The sequence below is a fragment of the Peromyscus leucopus genome, chromosome 15 (assembly GCF_004664715.2).
Source record: "Peromyscus leucopus breed LL Stock chromosome 15, UCI_PerLeu_2.1, whole genome shotgun sequence".
NCBI classification, from domain to species: Eukaryota; Metazoa; Chordata; class Mammalia; order Rodentia; family Cricetidae; genus Peromyscus; species Peromyscus leucopus.
In genome coordinates this window covers 53618624-53638465 of record NC_051076.1, presented here as the reverse complement: position 1 = coordinate 53638465, position 19842 = coordinate 53618624, and the positions used below count along the sequence as shown (strand labels likewise).

General features: G+C 49.3%; 1 protein-coding gene across 1 annotated transcript in view; it reads left to right on the top strand.

Annotated features, from left to right (window-relative positions):
* Positions 1-851: 851 nt before the first annotated feature.
* Lmod1 (leiomodin 1) overlaps positions 852-19842 on the top strand; it is a 42892-nt gene continuing 23901 nt past the window's right edge. Inside the window, exon 1 of the mRNA XM_028876644.2 lies at positions 852-1367. Within this exon, the coding sequence (XP_028732477.1) occupies positions 1101-1367 (267 nt within the window). The 5' untranslated portion in view covers positions 852-1100. The remainder of the gene's footprint in view (positions 1368-19842) is intronic.

The following is a 19842-nucleotide window of genomic DNA, read 5'->3' as shown; positions in this document are numbered from 1 at the left end:
GCCCTCTAAAAGTCCCCTTGTTCCTGCAGATCCCACCTCTTCCTCAAACAGCCTTCACATTTTCAGTTTGGAGCAGGCTTGGTGACGCACGCCTTTAATCCCAGCACTTGGGAGGCAGACGCAGGTGGATCTCTGTGAGTTCGAGGCTAGCCTGGTCAACAGAGGGAGTTCCAGGTCAGCCAGGGCTATACAGAGAAACCCTGTCTCCAAAACCAAAAAAAACCACCACCAGAACATTTTCAGTTTGTATGCACAGTGAGGATATCACCCCACACACACACACACACACTCCCCCATCCTCTACCATGTTCCCATTCTCTTGTTCTCTTGAGAAGTGGGGAAAGGGTGTCAGAGCAACTGATGCTCAGCTTTCAGGTCCTTGGCCAAAAAAAAAAAAAAAAAAAAAAAAAAAAGGTAGAGGTGGGTTGGTTATGAGAACTGCCCCTCATCTTGAATTAGTGTCTTTTCTGGGATCGTAAACGCCCGGGAGTTCCCCCCCAAACATTACCAAATACAGTAGAAAGGTAGCTGTGGCCACCCAGCGATAGAAAAGTAAAAGCGATTCTCGAACGGGGCTTGCTTCAGGCTGGTCAGTTAATGAACCTCGCGGCCCGGTCCCTGCTTTCCTGGCTTCCAGTGGGGCTTGGTGTGCCTCTGCCAGGCTTTGCATTTTTCTATCTTTTTCTCATTGCGTGGCCCCCTTGTCTTTAAAAGGCTAAACTGCTCTGTACTAAATTTGGTCACGCAGCGCTCCAAGATTCCCTGGAATGTCCTCAAGTTTCAAACAGCTCTGACAGTGAGGCAGGCCCGCCCCCTGGCTTGGGGATTGGCTTCTCCTCCCCGGCTGGGCAGCTGTCAGGTCTTATTGGTTGCTGGTTAGACTAAGCAGGGTCCACTAGCCTTGGGCTGCAGGGAGACTGCGTGTCCCCTGAGCACCTGTGGCACAGTGAGGGGGCCCCCACGAGCTGCAATCCTCACCTAGCCGGGCCTTCACACCCAAGCCCACTCAGCTCGACCCAGGCCAGCGCCCCCTCTCCCTTCCCTGTATACCCACCAGCACGCCCACAGACTTGGAAAGAGCCGTTGCCCACTTTGCCAAGATGTCCAAGTCCAAGGTAGCCAAGTATCGGCGGCAGGTGAGTGAAGACCCTGACATCGATAGCCTGCTGTCCACCCTCTCCCCTGAGGAGATGGAAGAGCTGGAGAAGGAGCTGGATGTGGTGGACCCAGATGGGAGCATTCCTGTGGGGCTGCGGCAGAGGAACCAGACGGACAGACAGCCCTCGGGCACATTCAACCGGGAAGCCATGCTCAACTTCTGTGAAAAGGAGACCAAGAAACTCATCCAGAGGGAGATGTCTATAGATGTGAGTGATACACCCTGGAGGAAAATAGGGTGGGGAGGGAGGGCTGGGGCCCCCCACTCCATGACTAGAACCCTTCTTTTCTTAGAAGAGTAAGTCTTACTGGCAGGGGACTAGAATATGCTTCAGAATAGGTTATGATACATTATTATGTCAGTGTGAACCTCTGCCCTTAATTTGCTTCGTAAGCAGAAGTTGGATTTGTTGGAGAAACACAACATCTCCAAAATCAAACAGGGAAAGGGAGCTGAGAGGTGTCCTTGAAGAGTGCATTGCTGAGCTGATGCCATCCCTGTCTCTCAGCTTGTTTCCTCCATCACCTCCATCCTGTGCTGGTGAGGAGGGAGAAAGAATGGAGTGGTGTTTGGAGCCTCCGGCCACTCAAGATGAGAAAGCCGAGCTGCTCAAATGTCCTGGAGGACACAGCCCAACCCTGAAAGCAGGGATGGGAAGGTAGGGGGACGTGGTGAAGAGCTGGAACATCGTCCCCATGCCTGCCATCCCCTGGGCCCGTGTTCAAGACGTAACCGGAAAGTGAGGAGTGTGTGGGAAGCCAGGGGACTCAGGAATTCTTGCCCTGTGGGGAAGGTGGTTATTTCTTTACAGCTTTGATCATAATGAATAAACATCAAAACAGATATGGGGAAATGATAGGCTCTCCTTTGAGAGGCTGGTGATCCAGGGCAGGAAACAGAGAAAAGAAACTCAGTCAAGGCCTTGACACTTTTGTGCCACCTCCAACTCTCCCTTCCCTGGACCCTAAGACTCACTCTGGAGTTGGGCTCTGTTCTTCTCTTCCATCCCCTGGCCTCTGAGCCCAATGGCTGCCTTGCCTACAGTGGCTTCTGGAACATGAGCTCAAACAAACCCAGGGCCTCTCACATGCCATGTAAGTGTGCTGTTACCTTTGCACTACCCACCAACCCCGAAAACTAAAGCCCTAATTTAATTATAAAGCAAGAGGTTTAGGTCAAAGAACAGCCGAGGAACTCTCGTACTCCTGGGACTTTGATTCTCCAACATTTCTGCTCTTAGCAAATACTGTGCTCCACCTCTCTCTTCTGTCCCCCAGTTCCCTGGCCCCGTCCAGGGATGTACTTATTTCTTCAAATGAAGCCAAGTCAAGGAATAGAGGGTGAGACAGTATGCATCCTCCTTAGGACCACTTTTCCTTATGGAGATAGTCTGTTACAATCCACTGCTCCTCATGCAGGTAAAGGGCATGTGTTAGCATAATGGCCCGCTGGAGTTTGAAATGGACACTGAGTAGTGTGGTCAGGAGTCTCTGCAAACTGGGGGCATGTGAATGAGCCCTGACATGTAGCCTCTTTAGCATTATCAACAGATTGAGTGTGAAGTCAAGGCCCAGCATTTAAGTCCCAGAAAAACTCTGTGTGAGTACCAGCAACTCTTACTGTCCTGTCTGTATTACTCCCAAGACACTCCAGATCACCTAGATCTTGAGAACAGTACCTGCTCCAGGGGCTGTTGAGGTGACTAAGTGGGGGGTGGGGGTGGAAAGTGCTTAGCACAGAACCTGGCACATAAGCACTCGATAAACAGCAGCAGGGGATCACTGAGTGATCACCCCAACCATCTTCTTTTTTTCTTTTTTTAGTTTTAGTTTGTGCTTTTTGAGACAGGGTTTCTCTCTGTAGCCCTGGCTGTCTTTGAACTCCCTCTGTAGACTAGGCTGACCTTGAACTCAGAGATCTGCCTGCCTCTGCCTCCCCAGTGCTGGGATTAAAGGCATACGCTAGCACTGCCCAGCTCCAACCTTCTCTTTCAAAACCTTACCAGTCTTAGGAGATGGTATTTTTATCCCCAGCATAAGAAAAAGTCTCAATGAGGTTAATTACCTGCCCCAAAGCGACACTGCTAATAAGTCAGGCATCTGCCTTTGAAGTTTGTACTTCCTTCCTCTTTCCGATTACATTAGGGTATCAGAGTATGGAGGGGAGACAATGCAAACCCTTCTGTATTTTTTTTTTGTCTTTTTTTTTTCAGAGCTGAGGACCGAACCCAGGGCCTTGCACTTGCTAGGCAAGCACTCTACCACTGAGCTAAATCCCCAACCCCAACCTCCCCCCTTCTTTATTTTTGAGACAGGTAGCTCAGACTTGCATCCAACTCGACAGCTAGTGAGGGTGACTCTGAACTCCTGATCCTGCTTCTCCCTGGGAAGCAGTGGGATCACAGACACATGCCACCATGCCCAGTTTACACAACTGAACTCGGAGTCCTTGGTGCCAGCTGCGTTCCATTGGGGTCATCCAGCAGCTGCTTATGAGAGCCCTCGAGAGATGCTCGAGGTCCGTGTGCTTGTGTGTTTTTAGAGGAGCAGTGGCCATGACGGTCTGCCGGGAGGCTGGGCTCCCCACTTTCTGAGGGGTACCTTTAACTATTAAACCAACTGTCGATGAGGGAGAGATGCTGGGTGACATCAAGGAACTCTCCTTAAATCCTGTCAACAGGACGATGGCATTACGAACATTCTTTTAAAAGAATGTTTGTGTTTTAGACATATGTAATAAACTATTCTTGGGAAGATCGATCGATCGAATTGGGGGATTTGCTTTAAAATGACAGGGATGGGAGTGTGGACGGGACAGTGCCGGTCTGGAGTTGGCCTGTGGAAGCTGGATGTCGGGTCCACATGAGTGTTTATTGCATTGCTCTCCACTTCCATTTGAAACTTACCATGCTGAGGAAAAGTTCAATAGGGAGTGGTAAGCAGGGCCCTTCAGCTTTTCCTGCGAGGGGAACCCTAAGACTCATACTGTGGCTGGAGTGCCAGGGTCTAGACCATGAAACAGACGGGGACTACATCTTCCTCACTGGGCTGGAATGTTCCAGGGATCCTTTGGACTGGTTAGCATGGTTTCCACAAATATTCCTCCCAGACCTCTTCCAGGTCACCACCTCCAGGTAGTCATCCCAGATTCTTAGGCAAAGCTGGGCACCTTGATCGAGCATCCTGGTATTATAAGGTTCAGGACATTTATCATTGGAGAAGGGGGTGCCCGTGTGGGTCGTGGTGTGCATGTGGAAGTCACGGGACAGTTTTCAGGAGTCAGTTCTCGGCTTCCCCTGGAGCTTCCAAAGGATGTAACTCATGTTGTCAGGTCTGCACGGCAAGCGCTTTTCTCTTGCTGACTCATTTTTTTCTCATGGTGATGGAGACCAAATCCAGGGGCTGGAGCATGGCAAGTGTCCGCCCTGCTGTGGAGGTGTGGACCCCTGCCCCTCTTTTTCATTTTATTTCATTTTATTTCATTTTATTTATTTATTTATTTATTTATTTATTTATTTATTTATTTATTTATTTATAATTTTCTGCTTTCTTGGCTGTTCCCCTCACCACCACATATGATTCAGGAGGCAAATACTTACATAAGGTCTCCACACGGAAGATCCCCAGCCGCTTATGAAATGAAGTTCAGTTAGCAGGGCATTCAGGGAAGGCTGGAGGCCCTTGTCCTGCCTGTAAATGGGGAGGCTCTGGCACCAGTCTTCTCTCTGGTCCTCTGGGAGTTCTCCCTCAGCCCAGGTGGAAGACAGAGCCCGAAGCCAGTGCCTTAGCCAGCCGTGGAGTGAAACTGTCCTTGTCTCGTGTTTCAGGGACCAGATCCCAACAGGCCAATTCTTATTCTCTCCCCTTCCCAAGTGTGTGTGGGGGGAGACCCTCAGCCTACCTCCCTTGTCCTTCTCTCTAGGGTGACAGGGACCCAGGATTAGCACCTGCATGAAACGGGGTCAGGGGCCAGGGCAGCTGGGCTAAGGGGCGGAGGAAGCTCTTTTAGGTTTTCCCCAGAGGTTAACTCGAGACTCTGAGCAACCCACTGCTGGCCCTGAGCTTCTGACTGCGACTCCTCCTCCACTGACCCTTCCTCCAGCCTCGGTTCAACTCCATGCCCCTGGGCTCCCTGCATGAATGGGAAGGCCGGAGGCCACGGCACCAACCCCCAGAATGCCCTTTGCAGATGGCTGGGCTCTTGGGAACACACCAGAAAGCACGGCTCAACGATTAAGGAGATTAACCCTCACTGGTACACACTCAAAATAGCCCTGGAGGCCTGAGGAGAGGGGGAAGAAGAGGTGAAGGGAGCCTGGTGACCCAGGTAGGCACAAGCACACACCTAGAAAAGGCTCGACAAGTTTAAAAACCACCGCCAGCTGTAGTTTGGAAAAGCGGCTGACCGTCTTCAGCTAGGAGGTGGGACCTACCGGTGTTTGTCTCAATGTGTTGTTTTTGAATCTTCCGTTCAGTTGCTGTGTATGTAATATTTAGAGAATTTTTTTTGCAAGCGAGGCAGGTACCAGAACTGGATCCCACCTGCAGCACGGCCTCTGATGTTTGTCCCTTCTTGGGACAGCAGGTCTGAGACCTTGAGACCTTGGCTAGATGGGAAACAGGAGAGGGGGAGCCGGATGGGCAGGAGTGAGGAGGACTTGCAGGTATGGAATAGCCCACCCGTGGGAGGGAGGTGGGTTGGCTTCACAGTCTGCTTGAGTGCTGCTGCTCAAGGGAGCCCCAGCAACACGGACAGTCGGAAGCATCAGGGTTTCAAGGACTTCGTGGTCCCCAGGGCTTTCATCTAGCCTATCTACCCTCCCCAGCCTCTCTCCCTCCTCCAAGAGACTATGGAGTTAGGGTGTCAGCTCATGCCAGCATGTCCACAGCTAGCCCAGAGTAGGCAAGCCTGGAGTGATAGGGGCTAAGAGAGATTTGCAACCTCTCTCTCTCTCTCTCTCTCTCTCTCTCTCTCTCTCTCTCTCTCTCTCTCTCTCTCTGTGTGTGTGTGTGTGTGTGTGTGTGTGTGTGTGTGTGTGTGTGTGTACCCTCAAAGCAAAAAGGGCCACAGCATAGGGGTGGAAGGAGGAAGAAGCTGAAATTCACGTGGCTGCCAAGTTGGATAAGCAGGAATATCCTGATCCACAGAGGCATCCACGCTAGGCATCACAAGAGAAAAAGGTGGCTGACGTCCAGGGCGTAAATCCTTGTTCAGGGCTTCTCAGCAGCAGGTCCAGGCATGGGATGGAAAAGCGTAGGTGCCTGGACTCAGCTAGACCCAGACTTGGGTTCTGCTTCTGCCCCTTCCAGCCCCAGTGAAGAAAGGGAGAACAGTAATTTATTTAGCGTGTTCTGCTGCCAAGGGCATTACCAATACCATCTCATTGGCTTAGCTTCTTCAGCTCCATTACTTGTCAGGTAGAAACGATAAGATCAGCCTCAAAGGGCTATTGGAGGATTAAACAGGATAAGGTATTGAGAGTTTAGTTCCTCAGGAAAGAGACATTCTTCAGTCTCAATTCATCAGGCTTTGTATCTGTGCAGATGCCAAAACGACGTTACAAAAATTCTCACGAGGTTAAAAAAAAAAGTCTGTCCTTAGGAGTGAGGTGGTGGCAAGCAGGGGTGAAGGGGGAGGAGAAGAGCAAGGAACTAGTTAAGGAGGGAGGCAAGCGTTATTTGCTGCTTACCGCCTGGCTCCCGTCACCTCATTTCTCAGAGCCAACTTTATTTCGCTCCGCCACCCCCACCCCAGGCTTAGGGACCCATACTGATTCACTGGTTTTGACAAATGGCAGAGAAGAGAGAGCTGAGGGACCTTTCAGACAGGGAGAGCTCTCCTTGTCAGCCATGTCCCATCCCAGCACGATCTCGGAAAAGCCAGGGCTGCTTTGGGAGTTTGGGCCTCAGCTCTCTCTGGGGTCCACTACAGAGGCCAGGGCCAGGTCGTCAGGACACTGTTTACAAACAGCTAGGAATAGAAAGGCCTGCTGCTCCTCAGCTCCACCCTCTCCTCCCCTTACTTCTTCCCTGTTGGGGATCCCCAGGCTCCACAGCAGCCCTGACTCCCAGGTCAGGTGGCAGGACCAGCAGACCGCCTGCCTCCTGTGCCAAGAGGTGCTGTGTCCTCCGATCAGGGCTTCAGGCGGCACCGCGGGTGCTGATGGTGTGGAGTCCGGTGGCTGGAATCGTCCTCTTCAGAGGCCAAGCAGATCTGGATTCCCATTCTGCTCTGCTGAGTGCATGATCTGGACAAGTTACTGTACCTGCTGGAGCATCTGTCACGTGGGAGTGAGATGCCTGGTCCTGGGGTAATCTGCAAAGGGCCCCAAGAAATGTGCTGGGCTGGACATCTGGAACTGAAGGCTCGTGAACGTTTGTTTCTTCCTTGCCCTTCGCTCCAACTCAGCCCGCTCATTCCCCTCCCCACACTTATGCCTCCTTCTCCCTCATCCCCTTCTCTTCTAGTGAAGGATGGATGGTACCCAGAGTCTCACACATTTGAAGCCTAGGCGCTGACCTACACCCAGCCTCTTCACTTCCTTTACACACAGTATTCATGAATCATGCATTATGCTTATAAGGACAAGGAGGACTCTACTAAATCATTAATTCCTCAACTGTTCATTGAGCTTCAACTATATTGGGCATTTTTGAATTGCTAGGACAGAGTGGGTAATATAGGGACTGTCCTTGTTGCCACAAAGATTATATTTATTCTTTTTTAATTTTTATTTTCTGTACACTGGTGTTTTGCCTACATGTATTTCTAGTTACAGACAGTTGTGAGCCACCATGTGGGTGCTGGGAATTGAACCCAGGTCCTCTGGAAGAGCAGCCAGTGCTCTTAACCGCTGAGCCATCTCTCCAGCCCCTTATACTTATGCCTATGGTCAAAATAGATATCATACTTTGCTTTCTGTTGCTATGATAAAGACCACGACCAAAAGCAGCTTGGGGAGGGCTTATTTGGTTTGTATGTCCGGATCACAGTCCATCATTGAGGGTCGCCAAGGTGAGAACTCAAACAGGGCAGGAACCAGGAGGCAGGAACTAACGCTTAGTCTGTGGAGGAGTGCTGCTTACTGGCTTGCTCTCTGTGGCCTGCTCAGCCTGCTTATTTATTCAACCTGCCCAGGGGTGGCACTACCTACAGTGTGCTGAGCCCTTCCATATCAACCATTGATCAGGAAAATGACCCCATAGACTTGCCTACAGACCAATCTGATGAAGATGTTTTTTCAATTGAGGTTCCCCTTCCCAGATAACCCCAGCTTGTATGTCAAGCTGACAAAACAAACAAACAAACAAAAACCCTAATCACCACAATAGACACTATATCTGTGTGTACATATGCATGTATATATGTCACATACAACATACACATATGTAACATGTATCTTGTATATGATTTTAAAAAGAGTGTAAATCTGTTTAAGGAAAGAGTATATGATCAACTATAGGAGGGGCCCATTTCCAACAGGGTCATCGGAGGCTTCAGCACCAAAAAGATGGCAGTCGTTCAGTCTGGGGCAAAGTCGGCCCTGGGAAGGCCTGGAGAGGCGGCTTCCAAGGGGAGAGCATACAAAGGCCTGGAGTGGAAGCAGCTGACTGTGTCAGAGGAAACTGGCTAGGGACACTGGCTAGGGACACAGAGCTGGGGGAGATGAGGAAGGCTCCGAGGAGGCAGGGTTCAGTTAGTGCAAGGCCTTTTAGGGACACAGAGGAGATTGGTTTGTCTCAGTTTATTTATGTGGTGATGAGGATCAAACCCAGAGCTCTGCATGCGCTAACTAAGTTCTCTACCACTAACGTACACCACAGCCAGAAATTTCCAATTTTTTTTTTTTTTTTTTTTTTGAGACAGGGTTTCTCTGTGTAACAGTTCTGGCTGTTCTGGAACTTACTCTGTAGACCAGGCTGGCCTTGAACTCACAGAGATCCACCTGCCTCTGCCTTCCAAGTGCTGGGATTAAAGGCCTGTGCCAGCCAGCCCAACGAAATTTATTTATTTATTTATTTATTTATTTATTTATTTATTTATTTATTGCGATGAGGTCTCATGTGGCCCAGGCTACTCTGAAACTTGCTATATAATCAAGTTTGATCTTGAACTTCTGATCCTCCTGCATCCATCTCCCAAGTGCTGAGATTAAAAACACGTACTCCTCCACCCGCTTTTATGAGGTTCTGAGCATCCAACCCGAGGCGTCCGCACACGTTAGGCAGACACTCTCAGAGCTGAGCCCCATCCCCCGCTGCTGAAGTTTGGATTTCCGGTCCACTTGCAGAGTCCCTGGAGGGTTTTGAGCAGAGAAGACCCGTGATCAGAGCTGCACCTGGAGAGGCTCGCCTGGCAGCTTTCAGATGAGCAGAGTGGAGGCGAGCAGGACAGGAAAGGGGAGGCGGCAGGCGTAGCAGTCACCTGGGGAAGCTGGTTTGCCGAGGCAGAGTCCAGAATCCCCTCTCAAGGTAGCGCAGGACCGGCTGATGTGCGGAGGGAAAGAGGAGCTGTGGAGTCAGATGATGTTTGTGTGTTTTGAGACAGGGTCTCAGTCTGTAACCCGGCTGTCTCGAAAGTCACCGTCCTCTGTCTCCCTAGTGCTGGGATTTGAGTGTGCACCACCACAGCTGGCCCGCTGGATTAATTTGATGCCACCTACGGAGATGGCAAACGGCAGAGGAGTGGTTTGGGAAGTGCCAGAATTCCAATTTGAGCCCATTAGATAAGTTCACTTGCTAATAAGATCCCCAAGTGGAAATGCCTGGTTGCCAGGGGGTATGCAAGTCTTAGGCTGGAGGAGCCATTAGCATGTGAATGATAGTTAACTTATTAAAACAGGTTTTCTGATTTATGTATTTTATGTTTGTGAATGTTTTGCTTTTATGTATGTGTGTACACCACCTGTGTGCCTGGTACCCACAGAGGCCCGAAGAAGGCGCTGGATTCCCTGAAACGGAGGTCATAGGTGGTTGTGAGCTGGGCGCTGGGAATCACTTTCTGCAAGACAGCAAGTGCTCTCAACCACTGAGACATCTGTCCACCCCGTGAATAATATTTAAAACCCTGACTGACTGAGCCTGGAAGGTGTCGCTTGGGAGTGGGTGTGGGTGGAGAAGAACAGAAGGGCAGAGTCCTTCATTATATCAACATTTAGACATCGGAAGAGGAGAGAGAGCTAGTGGAGGGACTGAGAGGTAGGAGGGGACCTGTCCTCTCATAGACTCCATGGGGAAAGGGATTCAAGGAAGAGCTCGCCACTCCCCACATTGTCCTTGTTGCCTTGTTGCTGAGAGGTTTAACAAGATGAAGACAGAGGATCAGCCACAGTGCCTGCAAGATGGCAGCCACTGGAACCTAATGGAATTATTGCACTGAGGCAATCTCTCTCTCTCTCTCTCTCTCTCTCTCTCTCTCTCTCTCTCTCTCTCTCTCTCTCTTTCTTCCCTCCCCTCTCTTTGTTCTAATATAATCAAAAGAGCCAAAGTAAATGTGGCATCAGGGAGACTTATGAGTCAGGGAACTTGTTGCCCATCTGTATGCTGTTGGAAATAATTCAGCAGAAAGGAAAACTTTGATGACCCTGGGAAAGGAGTGAGGAAGGGGTGGAGCTCATGGCAGCTGACAGCCAGGCAGTCTTTCTTCTGCACGGTGTGGGGCAGGGGGGGGGGGGGGGGGAGCCAAGGAGATAGCGGTGATGCATCCAGATTGACAGGTGTGCGGAGTGAGTGGTGAGGCTGATCTCTGATGCGTTGACATGTACACAGCGTGATCTGGGAAGACGGCACCGGCAGCCATATATAGGCTGGATTGAAGCAGGGAGAATTTTAGGAGGCTGTGCAATAGTCAGAGGTCAAGGCCTAGGTCACCAGAAGAATGCTCAGCGCTTCCTGGGAGAGGTGGAGAAAACATGGAAACACTTCTGGCCAAGAAACCTGGCATGCAAGCTGTCACCCGACAACAGCCAGCCCCAGAGATGCCTAAAGGCCCAGTAGCCTCTCTACCTTCGTGTGCATCTGTCTGTCTTCAAGGCCACCCACGCCCAGGCCGGGGGAGCACACAGGTCCTATCCCGGTACCCAATTGACAGCCGAGTGGGGGGATTTGGCTAATTCCCTGCTGACTGCTGACCAACTATGTGGCCTCAGACAAGCGCTTAACATTTATAAGCCTTACCTCCTTTTGTTTTTATCCTTTAATGCCTTTTTAGTAATGCATTTGCTCTTCATTAAGTGGGTTTTCCCCCCAATACATGTTTTCCTGCAACATAAAACACATGCAGGAGTGTGCATGAATTGTAAGTGTAGACAGAGTTGAGTGACCGACCAGAGTGATTGAGAAATTGAACATCAGCAGGGCAGTACCACAGTACCCACCCAAGCTCCCTCTCCAAGGGTAACTCCTCTCTTGACTTCCAACCATATAGATTAGTTTCGTCTGTTTTTAGGGACTCATACAGGAAGAGTTCTCTGTCTGGAGTCTTTCACTTCCACGGTCTGTTGGTAAAGTTCAGTTGTGGTGGTATCCACAGCATTTTTAAACCTCCATCCTGTTCAGTAGTCTACAACATGAATCTATCACAACTTAATTACTCCATCTCCCTGGTAATGGGAATGTGGGTAATTTCCAGGCTTGGGTTATTAATTATAACTGATGATGCTAACGAAGAACATGTTTCTTGCACTCAAGACTTCCTTTCTGTTTGGTATGTATCTAGGTATAGAATTTATGGTTCATAGGAAACACATAGGACACTTGACTTACTTCAAGGGATGGTGTTACTGATTTGAAGAGTCTTTGTGGAGATGAGCTGCAGAAAGATTGAGATGTCTAACACCATGCTTTGCAAATAGCAGGTGCTTGCTGGATAGCCACTGTGGTCCTTTCCAGTTGAACCCGTCTCTGAGAGCGGCTAGTGTGCAGGCATGTTCTTTGGACATACTCGGCTTCTATCTTCCTAACCCAACCTGCTAAGAGTCAGACACTCCCCTAAAGCTCAGGCTAGGTTCTTTTACTCCAGACTCTCTAGTTTTTTCCAAAAGGTGGTGACTCAGATGGTACCTTCTGACTGGACATGGAGGCAGAAGCAGGTGGATCTCTCTGAGTTAGAGAGCAGCCTGGATTATATAGCGAATTCTAGCACAGCCAGAGCTATGTGGCAGAGAAACCCTGTCTTGAAAACCCATAAGTAAACAAAAGAAAAATAAAAAGAAAGGCGTCTTCCACTTCATGCCTCCTCCGGAGCTCCTTGGTGTTGCTCGCTCCAGTGTGGTCTGCCGTCTCTTCAGCTAAGTTTTCAGGCCCTTCTTAGTTTACTTAGTTCCCTCTTTAGTTTATGTCTGAGTTTTGGGTCATTCTAAACATCGTTCTCAGTTCTCAGATTTAATCTTCTCCCGCCTGTCATCACCCGGTGTGGATAAGATTATTTGTATTTCTACTCCACAGCCAAACCTCCAGTCATACCTGGAGAAGACGTGATGTGGTAGCCGTGTTCATCGGCACCTCTGAATTAAAACCCCAGAACCTCAGCTGAGCCCTCGAGGCTGCCCAGGGCGTCTTGCCGTGTGCCTCTCACTCCCCAAAGAGGTTATTTCAAAGGCCAGCCGTTCTCTACGAACACTGTTATGGAATAACAGTGGAACCATCTCTTTTCATTCTTAAACAGATGACCCAGCCCGTATTTCACAGAGAAACACGAGTCCAACAGGGGAGGTGCTTGAAAACCTACCAGCATTCCCGAATGCGAGCACTCTCTCATCCCATCTGGATGGCATCTGTTCTCCTGTCCCCATCCCTTTTGGGTTCCACTCACTCCTGCCCCCACAAGGACCTCTGCACGCCCCCTTCCATCTTCAGCATCCCTGACTACTGTCTCCAGGCCTCCTTTGCTTCCTAGCCAGGCCATAGAAGAAGCATCACCACTGAGCATCCTCTGTCAGCATCTGCCTTACCACCTCAATGCTACCAGCTTTGATGGGGCAGCCTAGGACCTCCCTGGTGCTGGGTCCATGGAATACGCTTTGGTCTTTAGCCTACTTAATTTACTATGGCATTCAATCATTCTCTTGTTCTTAAAACGCCGACTTCTGTGACGACACCAAGACACCACATTCACCTGGTTCCCCCCTTTTCCTCCCTAACTACTCCTTCCTGGTTCCTGAAATGGCTGCGTATCGTATCACCGTGTCCTCTGCAGGCTTCCCCAGGAGCCTTCCAGCCCCACAGACGCAGCTACCACCCTGTGCTCAGTCTCTATCTATGGCCTAGATCTGTAGTTTGGGTTCTAGATCATCCAGTTGCCTCTTGGATACCTCAGGTGTCTCAAATTCAACCAGTCTAAAAATAAATTAGTCATTGACACCCCACCTTGCCCCTAAAGCTGCCTTTCCTCGACTTTCTGCACTTTGGCAACTACAAGCACCATCTAACCCGGAACCAAGGTCATACCCCTGGAGGTTAGGCAGCCCTCGTCTCTCTCCCAGTTTCCAGACCTCACTAGTGATAGAATCCTGCCTGTCCTATCCCTGGGGTCTCTTAGCTCCTCCTCTCTACTCTACCAGCAACCGGCCATCGCCTCCAGCCATATCACATAGCAAAAAGACGCATGCCATGGCCCCTAATTGCTCTCCCTGCCTCTCTTCTCTTGACATTCCAACCCTGCCCTCCTCTCCGCTGCCAGAGTCTCAGGAGAAGATGAAATCATGATCTTAACCACTCCCTGCAGAAAAGCCTTCAGTTGCTCAACAGAGCTTCCGTGATCAAATTTACCCTCCTGAGCGTGGCTTAAGAGGTCCTTGGTGAGCCAGCAACCCTGCCAGGCCTCTGACGCTCTTCTCCTTCACCTCCACCCTTTGCTGGCTGCAGTGGGAGACCATTCACTGGCTCTTCCTAGCTGCCAAGCCTTGCATGGCTCCCTCAGTGCCTTTAAAGGTTCCGTCGTCTAAGTGGGATGCTAGGTCTCTGTAGTCTTACTCCACACTCACCTTTGTTGCTGGAGGGCTTCTCTCCAGGTTCCCCAAGCCCCACAGTCCCACAATCCACTTATAAAATAATCACTCAGACACTTATATTACTTACAAACTGTATGGCCGTGGCAGGCTTCTTTCTAAATGTTCTTATATCTTAAATTAACCCATTTCTATAAATCTATACCTTGCCACATGGCTGGTGGCTTACCGGTGTCTTTACATGCTGCTTGTCCTGGCGTGGCTGCAGTGTCTCTCCCTGCTTCTTCCTGTTTTCCCAATTCTCCTCTCTCTTTGTCCCGCCTATACTTCCTGTCTGGTCACTGGCCATCAGTGTTTTATTTATATAGAGTGATATCCACAGCACACCTTCTTTAGAAAGATTTCCTGGCTGAGCAGTGGTGGCAGTGCCTTTAATCCCAGCACTTGAGAAGCAGAGGCAGGCGATCTCTGCGAGTTCGAGGCCAGACTAGTCTACAGAGTTGAGTTCCAGGACAGCAAAGACTACACAGAAAAATCCTGTCTCAGGGGGAAAAACAAAACAACAACAACAAAAAAAAAAAACAAACAAAAAACAAAAAAAAAAAAACAAAAACCACCACCACCACCGCAACAAACAACTCCAACCAACCAACCAAAACCCAAAGATTTCCTGAATTCCAGTCTGGAATTGCATTCCTATGTTCAGAAGTGCCCACTGCAGTGTGTGGCCCTACACACCCCAGGTACACGCGGCTCTGGCCCTGCACACCCAGGGTACACACTGCTCTGGCCCTGCACACCCAGGGTACACACTGCTCTGGCCCTGCACACCCAGGGTACACACTGCTCTGGCCCTGCACACCCAGGGTACACACTGCTCTGGCCCTGCACACCCAGGGTACACACGGCACATCATTTCAATGTTGTCTGTCTCCTTCTGTTCTTTCCCAAACTCCTCTTCCTCCTCCTTCCTCCTCTTTCTTCTCCTCTTCTTCCTCTTCCCCCATTACTACGTCTTCCTCTTTAATTTTTAGAACTTTATTATTGTGTGTGTATGACTCTGTGTGTGTATGTTCGTGCACACGAGTGTGGGCTTGCGTGTGTCACACAGCTGTGTGGAGGTCAGGGGACAGTTCTGAGGGGTCTCTTCTCTTCTTCCACCACAGATTCTGAGGGGTGACTGAGGTCACCAGGCTCCCGGGTCAAAATGCTGACTGTTCAAGTCCAATGACTTGTGGGACAAGAGAAGTTTGTAAATGCTGTTTTTATTTTATTTTACTTACCTAGGGTGGGGTTCACATGCCACAGCACACTTGGGGAGGTCAGAGGACAGCTTGCAGAAGTTGGTTCTCTCCTTCCAGCCTCAGATCATCAGGCTTGGTAGCAGGCCCTCTCACCCACGGATCCGTCCTGCCCACCCTAAATGCTAGTCTTATAGAAAGTCTTATAAAACCTGATTGAATCTACAGAAGTTGTGAATTGAGCTACACTCCTCTGAGACTTTTTGAAAAGACCATTTTGAGCCCAAATTCTCAAACGAAGAGGCATTTAGCAGTGACCCTCCACCCTACCCCAGTTTCTGTAAGCAGTCAACAAAATCAGTTCAGAATTCACACTCAGGGGTAGTTGGTTGTCGGGGAAGGTCTGTCATTCACTCCGATCTCTTCCTTCTCATGGTCCTCTCTTTCCTAGCTCTGTAGGGATGTGGAATCACAGACTGACATTTTCAGCCAAGCACAGTTGAGTCCATCCATGATCCCCGTATCACTTAGAGCAGCTGAGGAGTTAGGAAGCTGAGGCCTCAGCTCCCGCCATCTGGGTTCCTCCTTAATTGTCCGGGTGTTTGGTCTGCAGAGCTAGAAAAAAAAAACAGGATTGCTTCCCTGGAGACCTTGTTAAGGAGCAGCGTGTATCCCTCTGGACCTCCCATCCCCCCACAAAGAATCAGAGAGGGAGCTGCTTTCCCCAGGCACTCACAGAACCTCCTCTCTGGAAGCCCAAGGCAGATGTGTAGAGGTGGTATCTGGAAAGGTCTGGGTAGGACCATTTCTGTAACTATGGAAACACGTGTATCAGAGTAGCAAAGGAGGGCAGAGCTAAGACTGGGTCCTCATAGGATCTGCACTGTATATACTATAGACAATTCTCTCTCTCTCTCTCTCTCTCTCTCTCTCTCTCCCTCTCTCTCTCTCTCTCCTCCTCCCTCCTCCCTCCCCTCCTCCTTCCTTCCTTCCTTCCTTCCTTCTATATTTGCTGCCAAGCCTGACAACTTGATAATTTTTATTTTATGTGCCTTGGTGTTTTGCCTGCACATGTGTCTGTGTGTGGGTGTCAGATCCCCTGGAACAAGAGTTACAGACAGTTGTGAGCCGCCATGTGGGTGCTGGGAATTGACCCCAGGTCCTCTGGAAGAGCACCCAGCACGCACTCTTAACCACTGAGCCATCTCTCCAGCCCCCGGCGATCCTCTTTCCTATCCAGACTTCTACAAGAGAATTAAACCCACAAAAAAAGAAACAGAATGACTATCCCTTCAATTCCCCTTGTGTTACTGCAACAGGATACCAGACTGGAAGTTATTGCTTATCTTCCTTTTTTGAGACAGGGTTTCATGTAGCCTGGGCTGGCTTTAAACTTGTTATTCGGCGAAGGATAACCTTGGGTACCACATTCTCCTGCCTTCTCCTAAGTGATGCGATCAGAAGCATGTTACCCGCATGTCTGGCTGGCTGTGCGGTATTTAACTGTGCGATCAGAAATATATTTGGTTCATAGTTCTGAAGGCGGTGAGATCTGTGATGGGAGAATTTCATGAAGGAGGGCCTTTTGGCCGTGTCGTAGCATGGCAGAAAGAGGGAGGGGGAGGCAGGAATGGAGAGAGGCAGTCAGCAGGCATGCAAGAGGGTACCAAAGGCACTGTCACAGAGGGGGCAGCAGCATTAATCCACTCAGTGCCCCCAAGACCCGGGACCTCCCATGTGACCCCACCTTCCAACACCAGCAGACTGAGAAAGAAGTCCCTAACAAATGAATTTAGGAAGCCTGTTTCAACTATAGCTCTCACAAAGATTCAAAACAGCCAGCCCCATCCTCAATCCATAAGGAAGAAACTGATTCATTACATATAATGGATGCCTTGAGGAGCTAATGGTTGGTATTTCCTGCTCAAATTCCACCTGCCAAAGACTGGCATTAGGCCATTTTGCTTATACCAACTTTTCCAAAAAATGGGTCATCTCACCTATCCCAGTGGAAACGTCTCTTCCACTGAGTGATACCACACCTGCCTCGTGTCTTCTTCTGCACTCAGCCTTAACCTAACCTCAGAATCACCAGGAGAGTGTTGGTAAGGACCACTGAGTACCAAAGATGCAACTGTCTCATTGCTCAAGGGGCCTTTGGGTGAGAGTCTTCAGATCTGCTTCCAGGTCCAATAGCCCAGGCTTTAAAGAGCAGTGTGAGCCAGGCATGGTGGCACAAGTCTTGTTTGTTTGTTTTTGTTTGTTCACAACAGGGTTTCTGTGTGTAGCCCTGGCTGTCCTGGAACTTGCTCTGTAGACCAGGCTGGCCTCGAACTCAGAGATCCACTTGCCTTTGCCTCCTGGGAGCTGGGACTAAAGTTGTGCACCACCATGCCTGGCTTGCGTCTTAAATCCCAGCAGAGGCAAGCTAATCTCTGTAAATTCAAGGCTGATTTGGTCTACATATATCCAAGCTAGCCAAGGCAGCAGAGTTGACACTGTCTCACCAAAATAAAAAAAACCAAAAAAAAGCAGTGTGCTACTTCTGGCTTGGCTTTCTCTAAAATATAATTTATGGCATCGGTGATGGCATGCCCCTTTAATCCCAGCCCTCGGGAGGCAAAGACAGGCTGATCTCTGAGTCTGGGGCCAGCCTGGGCTACAGAGTGAGTTCTAGGACAACCACAACTACACGGGTAAACTGTGTCCCCCCAAAAAAAACCAGCAAATAAATAAAACAAAAAATACATAATTTACAGTGTATTTAGAAAGTGCGAACCTCCCTCCATCTGTCTTCAAGTTAGCACACAATAAATACAATGTGTTTCCTTATGTCATTTTTTTGGACCTACTCATCCTTTCTCTTTGTTCTTGTTCTTCTCCCCCGTACCCCCACCCCCACTTCCCTCAGTGCAGAGGAGGACCTCCTCCCCACAAATAGTCCTCCTGCTCTCGTGCATGTCACATGCATCCCGTGCTCTCCACCCCCCACTCTAGCCCCCCCACCCCCCTTAAGATCTCTCGCTCCTGTGAGCACATGTTTCTTTCTATGGTTTCCATTTTGTGCCTGAGATCATTCTATGCTCGTATACATTCCATAAGTTTTCTCTCCGGCCTTTTTTTGGGGGTGGGGGTGGGGGGAGCTTAGCATATTAGTCATTTTCTCATTTCATTAAAAATTCTTCCCGAACATCATTTCATGTGGATGTCATCACAGTCCATTGTATGGCTGTATGAAACCATTTGCCTATATTTGGACATTCACATGGTTCCCAATAAATACGCTTTCCGAGGCCCCAAACAGATCCCCAGAGGCTCAACACAAGCTCCTTCCCTTGGCCTCTGGCACCCATCCCCAGAGATGGAGACGGCCAAACCAGATGATAAATAGAACCATTAACACACAGTTCTCCCAGCTGAGTCTCGAGTGAAACAGAACTCCCGGAGGGGAGCAAAGACTCCCTGGGTGCTGGAGACGATGGGCAGCTTGCAGGGCGGGCACTCCGTAGCCTGGGGAAACATGAGGCCATGAATGTTATTTTTCAGAGGATCAAGTTCCTGATGCTGGATCATCTGCCAAGCAGAGCACTCTCCTCTTTCTTCAGGCCCCTGGCATGTGCCAGAGTGTATGTGCCATGGATAGAGCGGGTGCACTGAGTTTCCCTCTGGCTTGGAAGGAAGACTTGTTACTACTTCAAAACAACCAGGGACTGGGGATGTGGCCCAGTTGCTATAATGCTTCCCTCTGGTACATGAAGCACTGAGTTTGATCCCAAGGACTGCAAAACAAAACAAAACAAAACCCTACCAACAACAACACAAACACACAAAACCAAAAGGCAATCAAGGCTCTATCCTTGAAAAATTTCAAGTCTAGGGAGGATGTGAGGAAGGGTTAGTGACTAGTTCATCTTTCTGCTCCATAGGAGGCCCTGCCCTAAACACACACTGAAGTACTATACCAAATACACACAACACCAAGGAAAGCAAACTAATTTCTCTTTGCACACCCACAAGCACATATAGAGTGCCTGGTTGCTATCTTAGGAATTGTATTCATGGCCAAGTTCAATCAGTCACAGTGACAATGAGTCTCACACCTCCTGTCTGTGTCAAGCTTTGTGGGATCCACACATGTCATTCATGTGAGTCTCCAGTGTGCCTGGTAAGGCAGATGACCTTTAATCTGCCTGACCGATAAGGAAACTGAGCCTTCCTCAGGTCACACAGCCGGCACCCAAGAAAGGTCTGAATTCTTTCTTTTGTTCTCAACTTGAAACAAATCATGTATAACTTAAAACCAAAAGCCCCACACTACTTTGTTATTTGCTTATATCTATGTGCTAATGATGTGTGTGCATATGATGTATGTGTGTGTGAAAATGTGTGTGTGCATATGATGTGTGTGCTTATGTGTGTGTTATTTTTTTTTTTTTTTTTTTTGTTTGTGCATATGATGTGTGTGCATATGATGTGTGTGCATATGATGTGTGTGC